The 18,972-nt window shown below is 44.9% G+C and overlaps 1 protein-coding gene across 2 annotated transcripts in view; it reads right to left on the bottom strand.

Moving 5' to 3' along the window:
• The window catches only part of nhsa (Nance-Horan syndrome a (congenital cataracts and dental anomalies)), a 54,261-nt gene extending 38,361 nt beyond the window's left edge, over positions 1-15,900 (bottom strand). For both annotated transcript variants that reach the window (XM_075484747.1, XM_075484748.1), the window contains exon 1: positions 15,450-15,900. In XM_075484747.1, coding sequence (XP_075340862.1) covers positions 15,450-15,729 — 280 coding nt within the window. In that variant the 5' untranslated portion in view covers positions 15,730-15,900. The remainder of the gene's footprint in view (positions 1-15,449) is intronic.
• Between the last annotated feature and the right edge of the window lie 3,072 nt (positions 15,901-18,972).

Genomic DNA, 18,972 nt, shown 5'->3' with positions numbered 1-18,972 from the left:
TTAACAAGTCAACATCACAGTCTGTGGTTGGTGGAGTTTCTTCCCTTTGGGGCGAGCCAGATGAGGTTTTATACAAACTGATCAGCTGCTGCTTCATGTAGCCTCACTTTCCCTGAGTGACGTCTGTCTTTTCATCTAACTAACAAGAAAATCAAATGAGATTATTACCCCCCCGGACTGAAACAGACCTGCGTCTGAGTCGGCAGATATTTGAATAAAAACACCTGATTAAAGAGCAGTTTGGGTCAGTGACATCACAGATGACACACCAGATGTCACTCGAAGCCTGTGTGGGTGGAGTTTGTGATCAAAACTGAATACTAATGAGAAGAAAAAGGGCTTTTCCACATGCTCTGTCTTTGAATGGGTCAGCATTACACTTCACAGTGGGAGGAAGTGTACCGCCTAACACGGGGATCCCTTTTAAACAGCAGATTAGGGGCGACCAGCGTCCCAGATTAAACAGATCTGTCTGAGGTCAGGTACGTACCCCATGTGTTTCCTCACTCACATATACGGACAACACTTTGCATCTCAAAATGACAGTTATTATATATCCTTATCACTCAAAGGGGGCAGCAATTCCAAGTTTTCTTGTCTCTCACAATGTAAATACACCTGTAACAGCTTGAATTCTTTTTAAATGGAATATTAGACTTTGCTGCAAGAACTGTTTGAGAGCTGATTCTAAACTGCACTCAACAGCTGGCCTCTGAGCGCCACGAGCCCAAACACGAGCACCAACGCGCGACATGGCGGCATTGTACAAAACGTCAGGCATCTTTGGTCGTGGCGGCTGTGTCTGTGAGCACCGGTGAAAAACAAACAGTAATTTCTCATGTGTTGAGAGATGAGAAGTTAAGAGACTTCGACGTCTGATCCACCCCTTTTTTCCTCTCCGTCTGTGAGAGCGCAGCCTGGAGGGACACGAAGGAAAAACAAGCGGCGGGTCACGGTGATGCTTACCTAGTGTGACCCCTGACACGATCCCTTCAACAAGCCCTGATGTGATGTACATGTGTACGTTTGTATGGTGAACCTCTCGTGCTTTTAAGAACACAAAGAGAGCACGCTCTGACCAGGTCCCTCTAAAGACCCTCCACAGTTTGTTTGTAGAGGGAAATGAGGTCTCAGTGGATTGTGGTTTTAGGCTTGTCACTCTCTTTGGTGAGAAAACGGCAGTTTTGCGGTGCAATATCTGACAAGGAGCATGAGCAAAATGACAGAATCACACTTCCAGTTTCCTTTGTTGCCGCTCAGCTATCTGTGACCCCCGTAGAAAGTAGAAGTCCAGATGGGGAGGTCACATCTGCGCTCTGAGGAATGCATCCCCTGTCACCCCTATACTCCTCCACCCTCAGGGCTTTGGGAATGTAAAGACTGTAATGTTCTTCTCTTCGGATTTTCTAGACTTGCACTGATGACCGTGACCGAGGGGAACCATGTGGCACGACAAGGACTATAGAACGAACTTTGAGAAGAGGTGGGGAAAAAAAAAGACAAACCTGAAAAACTAACCTCGAGCTGCTCAGTTGGATGAAAACCAGAGTGTCATAACAGACAGATTCAGTCAAAAAATCCAGAGGATCAGGGAGATATACTGTGCAAATACTCGTGCTTTCCAGTAGCTCTACAAGCTAAAAAAAAACAAGATTTGAAAAAAAAAAAAGAGAGAATTCACACCATACAAACACTGGACCATCCTCATGTTTTCAAAGTTACATGTGAAATTCTGTTCCCTGAACAGCAAGCGCCCTGTTGACATCTCATCATAAACTTTCTGCCCACTGTGAAGGGCTGCTGAAGAGCCTCTTTGTCTCGGCCATCAGCACCGTCCCACAGAGATCCTCCCACGCCGACCGGAGCAGCGGGATTACAACACCAACAGCCCGCACTGTCGCCACTTGCAAAATGCAATTCATGAAAACAATCCCAGCTAATCCAACGCTAATAAGCATGCAAATTGTTTTGCTCAACTTTCTTGGCAGTCAATATGCAAATTTGTGTGTTTGCGGCGGGCCAAACGCACCTATTTGTTCTGGAGTTTAAAAAAAGGGAGTATTTGTCCACGTTGCGGTACGAATGAGGTCGTAAAACTTGCTGTGAACACAAAACAACAAGAAATTTGTGTTCTATGTTTGACAGCGTGTGACCTGGGACTCTAAATGGATTCACACGACCCATGCATCCCAGTGTGTTTACTGCTGCTATGGAAACGGTCATATCAAGTCAGGACACCTCGGCTCAGCTCGGGTTTGCTCTGCTTTCAAACTTGGGAACAAAAAAACACAGGAAATGAAAGCCCCGTTCAGAAACATGTAGAGACAAACTGCAGTCTAACATCTGGCTAAAAAGATTTGAAAAAAAAGTTGCATTGTGAGGCTCACTCATAACCTGCATTCATTTTTGTTTTGCGATTGTCATTCATGCCCTTAGTGCTATTTCAACTGTAAGCTAGACTCCAGCAACATTTGATGTCTTTTGAATGCAGAACGAGCTTTGATTTGCTCAGACGCAGAAGTTTGGTGGGAGAAAAAGCTATTTCTGACAAAGCAAAAAAAAAAACCCGATCAGCCTCCCAGGCAGCAATAAGCGCAAAGCTTGATGTGCGAAAGGTGTATACAGCTGCGAAGCCCTTCAGGGTAAAAAATAACCGTTGTGCGCTTGTGAAAGGGTATGACCGACAGTATGAAAACACAGATTGCATGTCTAACTCTCTGTCTGCCCACACTCAAATAAGACAGATGGCTTTGTTGATGCCACTCCTTCTTCGTTTACTTTTGTGCACTTGCAAAGATTTTAATCAGGCTGCTGAAAGACGGTAACACCTGGTCCAAATTAAATTGCATTAAAATACCACAAATGTGTATATTTTCCCAATGGGAAGCCACAGTGGGATTCAGAGCCCTGACCCTGGGTCGGTTCCATCACCGCTGAGCAACAAAGGCCCGTGCTGAACATATACATTTCACAGATGGAGAATGACGACGCAGCTGCCCAATGCCTTTCAAAGAGGAAACTCGGCTTTTTCTTTTCTTTTTTTTTTAACTTACTGGCACGAGTGGCAGCGCATGACATCACTGGGAAGACATGTGTGCTGCCACTGCAGGAAGGCATTGTTTGTAGGAACTCAGAGGGTGTGCGCAGTGATGGAGGGGTGAGTGATGAACTGAACTCTGAATTAACCCAGAAATGTTAATGGCTCCATGAGTTTGGGTTATGCTAGTGTGGTCCTCCGTTGTCATAACTCTACTGCACGAAATGAGACACGGCTTCTCTTGTGGTGCAACATGATATGCTCAAAAGGCATTTAGAAAACCTCAGCCAAACATGTGAGCTATTCTGCAACATCTTGAAAAAATTAGACCTGACCATCGGCTGTTGCGATGAAGATCTTGTTCGATGAAGAAAAACAGAGGTCAGAAATGATTATGTAATGAATCAATGGTTCGTACTCGCACAATAATGACGTAACAATGCCTTAAGATACACAGTGTAGACCGCATATACGCAGTAACAACAATCATTTGGATTCAAAAGTCCGCTGACAGACTCTGGGACTGTTTCACTCCCTCACATCAAGTCATAAATTACGAGGTGTTTCACGGATGAGGGAGGTTTAAAACAGAGAGGTAAATCACTGTAGGATACCTTAGCCTTGAATCCTTCCCAGCAGCTCATATTTCTTTCGTATTCTTGTGGCAGAGGTCATGAAAACAAAAGCTGTGAGAGGAGGAACCAGTCAAGTGATTGTTGTGCAATCACTCAAAATTCAGTGTAATGCCAAAACACACAATTGAAAAAAAAAAACGTATCTGTACTCCATGATCGTTCAAATCAAGAGATGCATCACTGACACAGCTATTCGTTTTTGTTCCTATCCTAATAAATAACCTAGCGTAAAGCCAAGTACCTGAGCCGTCTTAAATGAGGAAACCAAGATGTTACTTTAAACTCGCACTTGCTGGCAAACACCTACTTAATGAGATCAGGATGGGCGCTCTTTTCACCAAAAGACCCCCAAGGAAGCAGAACAGGAGGTGGGATTTAGCCCTGCCTGTATACATGTGTCATGAACAAACGTCAGACTCTGAAGAGTGATTAAGTCGCTATGCACCCAAAACTAATGCAAGTGACCCACTGAGCCAGACTGAAATGATATTTCATGTGCATGAATGTGTCTCTGAGCTACATAAATTTAGGTTCAAGGAAAAGTTAGTTTCTTCCTTCCCCTGTTAGTACAGCCCAGAACCTTCTGCCCACTCATCACACCATGTGCCAGAGTACTGTGTTTCACTCTCGCAGCCATGCAGGTTGAGCACATAGATCAGTCTCTGGCACGTTACCAACATCAACAAAGATCAAGAAACACCAAACAGGGTGTGGAAATGTGCTTCATGGAGCAAAGGCTTGATACAATGATAAAAAAACAATTGAAGAGGGAATTTTTTTCTTTTTCTTTTCTGGACCCCCGCTTTCCAGCTCTGGCCTCTGTAAATGATTACCATTCTCTTGAAAGCCACCATAAAAAGCCCCAACACAACAAAAGGCAGCACAAGTGCCAGTGAGAGACAACTGGCCAAAAAGCTGGGAAAGCCTGCGTGAGACTCAGTCCTCCCACTCAGCCTTTAAATGTGAGACGACTTGCGCTGTCCTTCTCAGTGACTTTGCATCTTATAATTCCCTGATGTTGATACAAAAAACACTTTCAAAGATCAGGGCACCAAGCCCCTCCCCGTGTCCTCAAGTCCTCAGACTGTGTTTAAACCAGGAGATCAGACACCCGTAATCTCCATTGTCCCGTCCGGGGTAGACGACAGGGTCCTACCGTGGCCCACTTTAACAAGCAGGGCCATCTGCAGAGTCACAGATGGCCCCGGTAGTGTCTTACAGGTTCCCACCCTCAGATGGAAGGTTAACCTGATATGAGCTGATTCACTGAAATGAAAAACCACACAGCCCCACACACAGAGCAAGGGTGAAGAAAAACAGAGAAATTGTTGTTGCTTTTGCTAAGTCGTCATAATCTGCCCGAGTATGCAGTTGGGTATTTGTTATGTTTCTAAGCCCGGAATAACACTGTGGCTATTTTTCACAGCATACCTGCTCCCTCATCCCAGCGCTCCGTCTACGACCTGGATTTCCAAAGACATGCAGCATATGCTTGTGATTACTGTGTTATTCCATCAGAACGAAGTCGTCTTTGATCCACCTCACGCACTCCCTTTTTTTTTGCTGCACCTATGAAAAACACACAGCTCCCCCACCTCAGAGTCGGCCCCGCTCAAACTAACAAGGAAGCCGAGACAAAAAGCTTCAGCTTTATGATGGGAATGAATGGTCATCATCAAGGAGACAAATGAGGCATTTCTGTTGCAGACTGGTGCCACCGTGGCATTCAGCAAACAGAGAGGGTCAATAAAACAGACCGGGGCACACTTTAAGGACACATGTAGTGAAAGAATTCAAATCAATAGTCATCAATGGGTCCCGCCAAGTTGGTTTCACGGGGACATTTCTCCGCTTTCTCAAAGTGCTGCCGAGGTAACGGCGCAGGCAGCCAATGAATGGAGAGGCTTCTGACTGACAGCCTCATTCAAACTGGCCATGTGACTAAGATCTCTGCTACTCATTGGCTCCTGGCTGACGAAGCTGCAAGGCGTCGTCCCAGCACGAGAGCCGTGACACTGGCCCCGTGTTGAGGTGAAGACGGGAGGCCGGGAGACAAGTGTGCCCCGTCTTTGTGCCTTTCAATGGAGTCGTAATGAGTCACACAAACCTTCCCAGCAGCCAGCCAGCTGGCGTGCAGCGAACTGCGAGGGTAGATCTTTGGCCCCAACGTTCGTCTGTCTGAGTGTGCCAGTCATTCGTGACCTGCTTTTCATTTCATTCGCACGAGTGCTTTAATGTCTGTATCTAGTAGTCAGACATGTTACCGAGTTTGTGTTTATTTTCTATACAGGGATCATCTGACACACCTATGCTGCGTTGTGCTGGCTGGTGGGAACTCAGGGGTGTGGGCCCTCTTCACTCCTTATACCTGAAACAGTGTATGTAATCTCAAGCTGACAGCTCTAAATACACGTATTAGTACGAGCAAAAGGCTCCGAGGCTTCACTGGGATGGGAGCAGTCAAGCTTGCATTTGGAGTCAGAATGCAAATGCAACCTGGTCTGCTTTGAAAGGTTATCTAGGGAAATTTGTAGTGTGTCTCTCAAACAGAGACGTATGTGTATAATTTGCTTATTCCAAATACAGAAGAGTTTTAAAACTAGTAAACAGCCAGTGCTAACCACCCCAGCAGTCATATGACTGAGAGCATGTTTAGACATCACAATAATGCAGCAGTTCCCCACAGATGCAACTGATGGGGTTGGATTTCCTAAACTGACTACTTGAACAAATTTTCCATGGAGTATAGACATCATAGCTTAAACCTCACGAGTGCTTTCGGTTGGGAGGAAACATTCATTTTAATCATTTCAATTCAAAAATAAGAAAAAAAAAACAATAAATAACCTTCACACAAAGTTCCCACATGGTTAAAGGAAAATGTTACACACACTGATGTCTGGTTAGAGTTTAGAGTATTCCTGCAGGACAACCGACTCGAAATGAAAGTCCGTGCCACTAATGAAAGACACCTTCCACAGAGCTATGAGCTGGGCTGGCGGCCAACAGATGGGGCTTTTCAGCCGGTAACAACACAGCAGCACCTTCGGGGTACTTTCCTCCCTGTGCAACGTGCACCGTGCGCAGCTACCATTTCAGGTCCATCCTCGAGCAAGAAATACTTTCCTCAGATAAAATGATGTGAACAATCCATGGCGGGCTGATCCTCCGTGAGTCCTCTGATGCATTTTGGTCAGCAGCCCTCGTTTTTTCCCATGAACAACTTGCCATAAAAAGTTATTTCCAGGAACTGTTTCTCTAGGGTCTGACAAGGCAGAAAACCACAACTCTAGAGACTGGGACAGTAAATCATGCTTTTTAGACGTTTGTAGTCTCTTTTTATTTCCAGTTTTCATCTACAATAATCATACTTTAACCAAAAAGAAAAAGAAAAAAAGAAACCTAATGCCATTGTGCAGATTCCATTTATCCCCCTGCTTTGAAGGATGCCCCCCCCCCCCCCCCCCAGGTTATCCTCCACGGTGTACAAAACAAGGGCCAAATTTTAAAATCACATCATTAATTTCCTTCCTATTTTTCCATTAGTTTCTTCGGGAATAAGAGAAAACCAGAAGAAAATCTGACTGCTCTAACGCTGCATAACTGAGAATGAAGCATAAACCCTCACATTTATAAGTTGCTCTGCGATGGATGGTTCCTGGAGTAGGGTGGCGGCCAAGACAGACTGGGCAAAGCATCACAAAAGACCTACAGCAGCTTTGATGGAGGATAAAAATCTGGGTTAGTCCCAAATATCATTTTCCTTTATTCCACGTCTCCCCTTTCCAACCATCAAAGGCTGTGGAGCACACAACAAATGGGTGTTATCCCTCCACTTGACGACTGATATTTCTTGGCTTCTCAAGTGCACGGTAAACATGGATGTCGTTTGTTACAGAAGAATTACACTACTGTTTAACGGTAGGACGGATCTGGACAGTTCTGAAGAGGCAGAAAGATCTAGCATTGTATGTTGAAATCTAAGCAGGTGGAGTCTGAGGGTTTAACTGTTTCCGGACCATCATTATAGAGTCGCAACAATACAGCGTTTCATTCAGCACTCGTTTTCAGTGCTCATATGTCAGTGGAAGTTCCCAGTAAGTCAGACCTCCCCAGTGGGCATTAAGGATTAAGGATAGATTGATGACAAAACTTCCTGTTTTCCACATAATCAAACATCTGTAAGCAAAAGCTGTGTAAAGCACTGGAAGTCTGTTGTCTTCTAAGAGCTGGAACAATGGTCAGAAAGAAACTGAAAGGATTTACTGGGAAATCAAATGAATCCAATAAACTGAGCCAAGAGACATTTGATTACTCATTTGACTGCCGGGAAGTTCTGGAAACCCAGAAAATAGTAAGCTTGGATTATGTTCTGTCAGTTGGAAATTAGTGCCAGGAAACTGTATCAAATATTAAACCAAACAGATTTAATCAAAGCTTCGGTTCCATGGGTTGATTGGTGGTCAGTAAATGTTTAATTCAGAGGGCTGTGAGCTGAAAAGCAGTACATAATGGAGGTCATCTCTTTTTATGGCCCAGCACTTTTTTGCTGCTATAGCAGGATGGTCTTTCCCCAGTGGGGCTGCTGGGAGCGGGACTGGCTGAATCCCAAAATAAGAAACTGGGATACTGAGAAGATTTACAGTGATAGAGAGAGAGAAAGAGAGAGAGAGAGACCCAGAAGCTCAGGGAGAGAAAGAGAGAGAGAGCTTGGAGTCAGACGAGAGGAACAAAGTATAAAAAATGCCTGAGGGAGCGGAGGCACAGAAATTACAGGCAAGAATAAAAGATGAATCTGGATGGTGAAGAAGTGTCCCAGAGGGGAGAAGCAAAAGTCACAGAAGGGTGAACTAGTGCTGGTTTAAGAAGCCGTGTGACCTTCATGCTGGAGATTATCTATAATTTCTTTTAAACTTTGATTCCAACTCAGTTTGCACCAAAAGACCCTTTCACAACCCTGCATGTTGAGAAAACATGCAAAACTCAGCTAACACACCCAGATAATGCAGTTGGAAGTCAAGTCACTCCTGCATCAAACTGCTCCAGCTGTTAGAAAAGAAAGCTAGAAAACCGGGCGTGGAAATGTACCGTCTGTGAGGCCAAAAGGTCTGAGAAAAAGGCATCAGTATGTGGCCAGCTGGGGGTATGACTGGAATCTTTAGGTTCGGAAACCTAAAGGTGGCCTCTGAGGACATAAACACAATCTGTGTCGACGGTGACGAGATGCTGAAGTGACAAAAAGCAGAGCTCCGAGACCTCTGTATCCAGGTCAGCGATGCTCGTTCAAAGACACTCCACTGGTCTCTTACAGGCTGCTTTCAACCCCTTGAGCTAAAAGCACAAATCAATGTGACAAGAGCAGGCTCACAGGATGGTTCAAGCACAGCAGGAAGCAGATAAGACCGTGAAAAGGGAGTTTGGCCTGAGATGACTGAAGTCTTGCGAGAAATGAAGAAGAAAGCTTATCAGACACCCTCCTGGAGTGAAAGAGACAGAAAAATTGAAGTGGCAGGAGATTCTTTCTGAGTGAAGCTCCATCTGTGTATTCTTTTCAGTGTCAAAAAGATTCAGAAAAGTTAAGTAAAAGGGAAAGAGGGAGCCCACCAACTACTCAGGCTGAAGCTCTGTGCGGCGGAGCGCTTTATTACCAAAAAATGAAAAGCCGGAGGAGCCTGCGGTTATGGTTACTAAGTTAGGACAGAGAAGGTAGAAGAAAAAATCTGCGTCTAAAACCAAACCTAAACCTATGAGCCTCTTTTCATCACCCTCATACCAAACAGGTGCTTCCTACTTCTGCATCACCTGAATGATGGTAAGATGATTGATGAAGAGGCTCTTTCAACTTTAAAGACTCAACCTGGCTGCTCTATGAGCTTGTACACAGAGGCGAGGTGAAGGGAGTTCACATTCCAGTCATCTCCCAGTCTAAACACCTGCATGGCAGAGACTGCATGTTCACATGTGTTTCCTTCCTGTTAAAACAGCAAGTCAGTCTAGCTCACTTTTTCTCCATTATGCTGCATGAGAATATCTCCTCGAAACGTCCGTCCCATGACTGCGTTTATTTTTGCCCACAAAGAAAAGCTATACACCGCGGTTCACAGCAACTCTCTATTGGGAAAATGAAAGTCTTTCAGACAGAGGGGGTGGATTCACCTCCTATAAGGCTTTAATGTTTTTATAGCTGTGAGTCATCATCTCAGATCCTCTATCTCTTGCTTCCAACTAATCTCTTCTTCTCACAAGGACTAAAAACAGGATAGGCCATGAGAACTTGATCTGACTTTTTATTAAGATCCAGAGATGTGTCACAAAAGGAACTCCATTGCATAACATTTAAATGTGTCATTAAGGCGGCGGCAGTGTCGGGGGTGGGATATATCCTTTAAAGACACTCTGAATGAGAAGAGGACACTAGCACAAGCGGTGTGAAATGCTTCTGGCTAACGGCGGCGAGACAAAGACCAGCCGACAATGGTTTTATAGCCCTCTGAGCTGTCAATATTTCTCCTGGTTGCCACGGAAAGGAATGCGGTGAGGCGCTGTAAAACGCACACTGCAGTAAAATTTGTTTAACCTGATGTCTGACGCGTATTTATTTGTTCTCTGGAATAGTGGGTGAAGCCGCTGCATGGATGTGCGGACGGTGGGCCGGGCAGATGTCGGAAAGGAAACAAGAATAGAGAGCCGATCTCTCGCTGTGGTTTTAGTTGGTGAAGTTTCTTGCTTTGCGCAGAAGATTTGCTCGGATGCAGGTGGCACAGGTCACGAGGACCACAAATCAAAAGCCAATTGTTTCTGAGCGGACTTTCAGCACAGCTCAGTGAGTTACCTTACAGAACCTGGAGGGAAGTAAGAGACAAGAAACATCAAAAATTAGCCATGGAGCTGTTCAGCAACGAGTAACAACCTGGACGAAGGGCTTAGTTTACCTTATTGAGTGGACAGTTCAGTCAGACCAGGCCGTCTACTGTGTTTCACAGGTCTGCTGACCTGTGGCAACCTAGTATCACATCAAATGTTAAATCCACTCTAATTGGCAGGTCAAGTCTTTAGAGGGCAAGTGATAAGCAAAATGGGGGCGGCCGTGTTTGCTCTTTTGTGTTTTGATGGCTTGTGTCAGCAGGCTTTTGAGGTCAGGGGGTTGATGACTTTACCACCCCCCCACCTCTACTTAAGGATAGGCTTTTAATTGTCCCTGTGGTGCCAGAAGTCCATAAAGGGTAATGACTGCTGGGGAAATTTATTTCATAAATGCATATGAGTGCATGTCTCTGTGTGTGTTTCTGTGTGTGTGTGTGTGTGTGGGGTGGGGGGGGTTAAACACACATACCTCAGGGCAGGGAGATATCTTATCATGGCTCCTGATTTCTGCAGCCTCAAACAAACGATACTGCCTCTTGCCAACAACAAACTAAACCTCAACTTCTTCGGGAGGAACCCGATGTTACAAAAACAGGATTTTTCTAAAACACATATGTGACACTGGAAAGGCCCTGAATACAAATGTAAGCCTACCCACCTGAAAATATACACAGCACCAGCGGAGGGATTTGAGATGAGTGTATAAAACTAACTCAGGAGCACTTGCTCTCCCGGAGGGCCCACCACAAGAATGTAAGGTGTAATAACTCCCACATTTCCACTCCGGTGAGGCCGTGAAACGCCTTAACCTTCATTTGAACAAAACGCCTCCTTTGATAAACAAATAGAGCCTCCGGTTTCTCCCTAATGACACCAGCTCTGCGGGCCAGTTCAGGGCTGGGGTCCAAGGTCGCAGAAGTGCAAGCGAGCGCTGCGGTTTCCCGGCCAGTGGATTTCTGGAATGCTTCACTTGATAAAACGGATTAACAGAAACGACTCTGAATGCAGCCCAGCGAATCTACCTGGGGGCCGAGGCGCTGAGATGAACACATATTCATGGGGTCTGCTGGGTGGGAGACCGCCAGTTCGGTTTGGTACCCCTGCAGAACTTTCACATCATTACGGTTAAAAACAATATCTGTTTGTTTCATTTTTCACGCTCTGGGAGTAGAAATGAGTGTCATCAGTTGTTTGACAGCTGAATGCAAACAAGTTGCAGCATCAAGGCCGTGTAGGCTTTCTCATTGCCTGTCTGAGAAATAGGAGGACAGAGGGGGTGGGTGCACAAATGAGTGAGCAAAGTCTTTGAAACCTGCACTATAATTAGCAGGGGTAGTATATCAGTGGCTGGTTGTCTGGACCTGCACAAATATGCCTGTGGTTCTGGTAATGAAAGAGAAAAGAGAGCTAGAGGCTCTTGATCCGAGTCACACTGATGTATTTACTTTCTTCGGTGAATTATTGGAAGTCTCTAAACCTGTCTGTCCCTCCGCCTTTTTTTCAACTCACATCTTCATAAATGAAAATTGGACTGCGTGAAACAGCGCTGGCGTTGAAGCTGAATTCCAGTCACTGACAACGTTCATTAACTGAAGCTCTTTTGCAAATTCCAGCGCTGACGGATATCGACCACGGATGGAGTGCGTATTGACTCGTCAATGCGGCTTCACTTAGTACATCAAAGTCACAGTAATGGACAGACTGGGTCAATGAAACGCAGAAGGGAGAGCCTGTCAGCGAGTTAATGTGGTTTCCTGCTCTAAGCTGCTCCAGTGGAGTTGAAAAGTAGCTCAGGTGATTTGCTTCTGCTGGGCCCACAGAGCAACTCTACTTCCAGGCTCACAGAGATGCATTAATGCTACGGTCAGGATCTCTGGGCTTAATCTCTGAGCTGTGATAAGCTAAATGAATGCATCTGATATTTAAAACTGTGTATAAGTCAGCTGGCTGATTTCTAAAGGTTTAAGAGTGAAATGTCCAGCGTTTGAACTGTAAATGCTTCCTGTTAGCAGGAGCCATCTCCTCCAGTCGCCATATCAGAGAAACGTGCTTATCTAAAAGATAAGACTTTGACATCCTGTCTGATCTTTTTTATGTTGGCTCTGCTTGTTGTCTTATAAAATTAAACACCATTCATATTTCCAGGAGCATGTTTATACTAATTTTGCTCAGGTAGAAATAAAATAAATAATGAAGGAAACTAAAACTATGAGCATTTTTTTCTGACTGATTTTTGTGTTGTCCGGCAAGTCGTGTCACAAGACTCTGCTGTTTGCAACACTGCTGCACTTTGGATTTAGGTAGATTCCGGGGTGATGAGGAATCATTACTGTTTTGTTTGCTGACGAGGTTTACTGAGCAGTGAGACTACTGTTTTCCTCTGTTTGGGGCTGTGAGACGGTCTCTGGCGCAGTCTGCACGAAGAATGTGTTTAAACTGCCAGCCATGTGCTCTCAGACCAGAAAAGCCAGAGGGCCACTTGCCGCCGCAAATATTACAGCTCCCCTTCCACACTGAGCCGGTGTAACTTAAAACCCAGCAGAGTGCTCTGACATGGGACCGCACTACAGAGTCCGGTCTGCCTGAGGAGCTCTGATGGTAGTCCAGTGCAGACATTGATGGGGTGTCACAAGAGAGCTGTCCAAACACAAGGCTGAGGGATATATGCCAGGTGCCTGGTCTGTTTCTGTGTGTTGTAGTGTGTGTGTGTGTGTGTGAGAGAGAGAAAAAGACAGAGAGAGAAGGAAAAACGCAAGAAGGATTTCTTTTTTTTAGCGTTGGATCACGAAAAGTGCATTTTTATCTTTGCTAAAACATGCCTACATTTCAAATGTCAACTTCCTTGAGCACTACTACGTCTCACAAATAGCCGGTGCCACTGTGAGGGGGCAGCGAGCTCAATGTGAGATGAAGCAAACCTGACAGACAGTGCTATCTAAGCAAACCTGCATGAGTCAGCATCTCATGCCGGATTTAAAAACACGCCCGACATGCAGATTTTACCACAGACGATTCAACCTCAATTCAAATCACGTCCATCTAATGCACAACCAGACAAACTCTGTGTAACCAGCAGGGTACCGACGTGGGACAGCCCTTGAGATACTTTACCAACAGGTAGGCATCTGCCTCAGAGTGTGGCAAGTGAATCTGTAGCAGTGTCAGAGCCTCATCCCGAAGGCCCACCCCCACCCTCTGAGGTCTCCATGCCTCAGACTGCTCCATTTACACCAATTGTCCTTCAGATGAGAGAGGATACTGCTGTGTTGAAGGCTACGCCTGGCACCATTAATAACTAAAGCACAAAAAAGGGCAATTAGGCTCTCTGAGGCCAAAGGGGTTCACTAGAATATCATTTAATGTTAGTGTCTCCGTTCATAAATTTCCACACAGCAGTAGAAAATGGCTGGACGGGACTGTGGACGGCTCATTTTGAAGTGCCTCTTTGTAACATCACTGTATCAGCCCGAACTTTGTCCACACCTGCATGGAGACTGGTGGAATCAAGAGAGCTGAGTCACAGGACGCTAGAGAAAGCGAAATCTCTTACACTCGTCCAAAAACAAGTGAAACTGTTAAGGTCACAGAGGAGTAGGAATAGATAAACCATTCTTAAAGACCAAACAGCAAATGTAGCTGCTTCTATCATCCATGACCAGGATGGCGTTTCAATAACGTGACTCCATATCCCAAGATGCCATGCACAAAACCCAGAAACACCTCTCAGTCAAGAACCGCAAACGTTCACTGATGGAGAAAAAAAAGAAGAATTTCTGCAGATTAAAATTGGGTTTAAGAGGTCACCTCCCCCCTCTTTTTTTTTTTTTTTGTGGTAGTCTACTATCCATCTCACACATAAATACCTTGAGGCAAAATAACCCATTCACAGACCACAGGAAGCAGGCTCTGTGGAACATGCAAAGACTTGCTGAACCTAAACTAAAGGGGGTTAAATCCACTGGGGTATGTCCAAGCTGAGGGGAACTTCCAGGGATGGACAGGCTGCTTCTGGGAGGTGGGAGGTGGAGAGGTTTCAGAGAGGGTGCACAGGTTTCATAGGCAGGTTTACACACCACACACACACACACACACACACACACACACACAGAGGGGGGGGGGGGGGGGGGGGGCGCAGAGATTAGAGGATCCAGGGATGGCCACATGCTGCGTTATCAGGGTAATGAATTCTTGCTATAGCAGGCAAGCAAAGTTCAACACACAAAGCGGGGAAGCCATGAACGGCATGTCAAAGTTTTAGACTTCTCGGTGACACTAAGGAGACGAGAGTAGCCTATAAGGAATTTTACGATACTTTGACGTATGCGTTTAAACTTGCCAAAAAAAAAAAGAGTCAGCGTTGTAAGTTAACGAAGTTAGAAGGGGGGAAAACACTCAAAATAGCTCCCCTCCCCGCGCCACCCAACCGTCATTAACAAGTTACCTGCGACTGAGTGACAAAAAGCCACAACGTTAAAGCTAAAGACTGTTCTTGGGACAAGTAATACCGGTGTAATAGCTAAGCGGCTGCTGCTATGAGGCTGGGGCAGCCTGACTGTCACACGCCCCTCTGCCCGGGAAGAGGCAGAGCTGCACTGGACTCATGGCGACCAAACGTGCGAAAGAAATATTGAAGCTTATATTGACTTAGTCATAAAAAAGAAATAAATTAATAAGTAAACCTTGTCGGAAGTAATAACGTAGCTATCGTATGCTATAGTTGCTGTACTGACCTGACACTAAGTAGCATGGGTTGTGCCGGACTTGGCTAACTTTATTCAACCACGTCATTAATTTTGCTGAAAAGTGGTGGAACTGATGCCTCCTCGTGCGGTGCTCTGTCAGAGCCGCGCATAGGTCTCGCGCTGGCAGCTCCTGTATGAAATACATTTTTTTTTAAAAACTCGGATACTCACGCACTGCCTCCTCTTTGGGGTCCAGCTCGGAGCAGGTCTGCTGAAGTTGGTTAATTTTACCCTGAAGCCCCCTGACCCGCTGGTTGGTGGATGCGAGGTCGTTTTCCAGTTCCTGGAAGATGGAGCAGGCATGTTTGGCCAGGTCCGACAGCTGCCGCAGGGTCCGAGATAGAGCCACATTACTGATGGAGACCAGATCCTCGAAAACCAAACCCTCCTCGTTTGGAATTTGATACCTGCACAGGAGCTGAGGTTGCACGACTCTTTTGGCAAATGGCATGTTTTTGTGGACTGGTGAATAAATCCAACAAAAGTCGCCCAAAAGTGAGCAGAAAGCTGTTGTCTGCCCTCAGTCCCTGATCCAGCTTCTCTGAATTCAGCTGCTGCTAATGCCCCCCATCCTTTCATTTGTTAGAGAGGACTGTTGTGCTCCTCGCCGCTGCGCCGGGTCATCTGCTGCCCTAATGCTGGTGTGTTTTTCACTGCTCTAAACTGGAGGTGGTTTTTAAAAAATAGTCAGTGGCAAGACCTGGAGTGGAGTTCCATGGCTTTATGGATCAGGACTCCTTGGCTTCAGAGCAGTCAGAAAAACAGCCTGGTGGTCCTGTTGAGACTACATTGTGACATCGTAAGAGGAAAGTTATAAATATATGTTAATCGATATGACAGAATACTGAAAAACACCACAGAATATGAAAAAAAAACTAAAACATATCAACACGTATTAAAGAGTTTTATAACACATTCAGGAAATCATTGCCTTACCACTTATCACAAAGTACTTTTTTTTGCTCGGTTTTGTGTAACTATGAATATATTCTCTTTGTTCCACACATGTATTAAGCATTATTTATTTTGGATTAATCTTTGAATGTCCAATAAGGACTCCCTTTAGTGACTGGTATGTGCAATTTGCAGGGCCAAAGCAAAGCTTTGAGATCCTTTCAAGTTTTCCACATGGTGTTACTGAGACTCGTGTGAAGTAAACAATGACAAAGCTGAAGCAAGTTTTTGCTGATTTATTTGAAATAAATTGAGATGAGATGCGCCAACAACTGTGTTTGCCAGAGAGAACAGGAAGCCGTTCGGCTGAGAAAAGTCGTCCTTTTCAAGGCCCGCATCTGTGAAAGGATACAAGAAAGTCTTTGGAGCATTTTAAAGTATCCAAAAGTACAGTACTCTTGATTATTCTAAAACTGTTTGACAGATAACCAACAACCTGATGGTCAAACTGAATGAGATTCAGAATTCCTTTGAAGAGTTGAAAAAACTTTACAGAGGCACAACCATTAGAGCAACATCCCTCCTGTCCAACCTATTTGGCAGAGTGGCCATTCACCAAAAGACACATGACAGCCCGTTTTAAGCTAGCCAGAACCGCACCATGTCTGTCAGACGATAAGAACCAACATTTGAAGTGTTAAAGGGATAGTTCGCCTCTTTTGACATGAAGCTGTAAGACATCCCATATTAGCAATATCATTTATTAAATTTGACTTACCCCCTGCTGCGTCCTATGAGCCGAGTTCCAGCCTCGTTTTGGCCTTAATGAAGGTAGTCCGGCTAGTTGGCTGGGGCCACAAAAATAAAGCGTTTTGCTTCTCAAAACAATATGCGTTCAAAAGAGTAATACATTTGCATCACAAAATCGTTCATCCAGAAAAAGTCACATCTCACAATCGCTTGGCGCTATTTTCTCTCTCCCTTCGTATCACTACGGGCTGTGTAGAACATGCAGACCGAAGTGCAGACCGAGCAGCCCCCTGCTTCCGAGCAGTAAACACCGTAACAGGTGCGGCTATCGCTAGGTGGCAGCATGCAGTGATGAGAAGGGAAAGAAAATAGCGCCAAGCGATTGTGAGATGTGACTTTTTCCTGGAGAACGATTTCGTGATGCAAATGTATTACTCTTTTGAACGCATATTATTTTGAGAAGCAAAACGCTTTATTTTTTAAGCCCCAGCCAACTAGCCGGACTACCTTCGTCAACGGCAAAACGAGGCTGGAACTCGGCTCACAGGATGCAGCAGGGGGTAAGTCAAATTTGATAAATGATATTGCTAATATGGGATGCCATGCAGCTTCATGTAAAAAGAGGCGAACTATCCCTTTAAGCAACGATTCCCATCAGTGTGTGGAAGAAAGAAGGCACTGAGCATCTCCCCATCAATTACCGCCCCCACAGTCAAACACGTCGACGGCAGCATCATTCTGTGGGGATGCTTTTTTCTGTGGTGCTGGCAGAGGAAAAGATGAATGCAGAAAAATACAGAGCAAACCTGAGCAAAAACCTGCTCTGGAATGTTCAGAATCTCAGACTTGAGGCAAAGGCAAACTGTAAAGACAGAGGTGGCTTCAGGAACATTCTGTGAGAACAGTGGAGGATTTCAAAGAAACCTAAAAATGAAACTATGCACTGACTCTCCCCATTCAGCCTGGGTGAGTTCAATTGTTTCTGCCTAAAATGGGGAAGAAAAGGGAGTAAAATTCCAATGGAAAAACCGTGAAGGTTTGAGGCTATCATTGACGCAAAATGTGCTTTGATGAAATGCTAAGTTGAGCGTCTCAACACTTACATAAATCATGTTTTAGCAAAACACCCAAACAGTCAAAAATCTGTTTAACCATGCCGTTCTTGAGATGGGCATGAAATATAACTAATGTGGAAAACTTGAAAGTGTATACGTACAGACTGGGAGACCCGACAGCCTGGGCCGAGTTTCATTCACATTTGCTGAATGAGTGTTTTAGTTAAATCCCACCAGCTGACGGAGCCAGAATCGACAGAGGTGACAGTCTGAAAGCTCATCCTGTGGCCTAACCAATGTCCACACCAGAAGTGCAACCTTTGCAAAGCCCTGCTGCACACAAAGGAGAGACCAGAGGAGCGGCGCATGCCGTCATCTTTGAGTAATGTTGCTACAACAAAAGGGCCAACTTAAATGGATAAAAGTGAGTAATCTTAGTTGTGAGAAGAGTGAGATTTACCATGTAACCACGGGGATGATATGGATACATTTTCTTTACACTGAGCTTGTTTGTTTCTTTTGAATACATCTGAGTGACTGTAGTTTAAACCAGGCATTTTAAATTATATGAATCAATATGGAGGCCTAATTCTCTCACTGAGAATTTGCTTCTGAGAGCACTAAGTATCTGTCTCCAACTACATGCATCATTAATAGTAATAACCATATAGCCTACATGATGATAAGACAGTTGTAGGCTAAGTGGAAGACAGCGAGATGGCAATTATATTAATCAGGCGTGTACTTAAAGAAAACACACGGCTGACTTAGTTTCCACATCAAGTGCAGCTGTCATTATGCAATACAAACCATCACTTTCAAGTAGTATTTATAGTTCAGTGATAATGGCTCCCTTTTTAATCGGTTAATTTAATGACTACACATACCCCACTCTTGATGTATAAGATTAAACTAAACCTACAACATGCGCAGGACTATGCCAAATATTTGTTGTGGCAAAGAGGAATTTCAAGTGCCCTGTTGTTGCCGTCTGG

This window comes from Odontesthes bonariensis, chromosome 15 (assembly GCF_027942865.1).
Source record: "Odontesthes bonariensis isolate fOdoBon6 chromosome 15, fOdoBon6.hap1, whole genome shotgun sequence".
Taxonomy (NCBI): Eukaryota; Metazoa; Chordata; class Actinopteri; order Atheriniformes; family Atherinopsidae; genus Odontesthes; species Odontesthes bonariensis.
The sequence above is the reverse complement of the archived record's forward strand: the minus strand, read 5'-3'. Positions and strand labels throughout refer to the sequence as shown.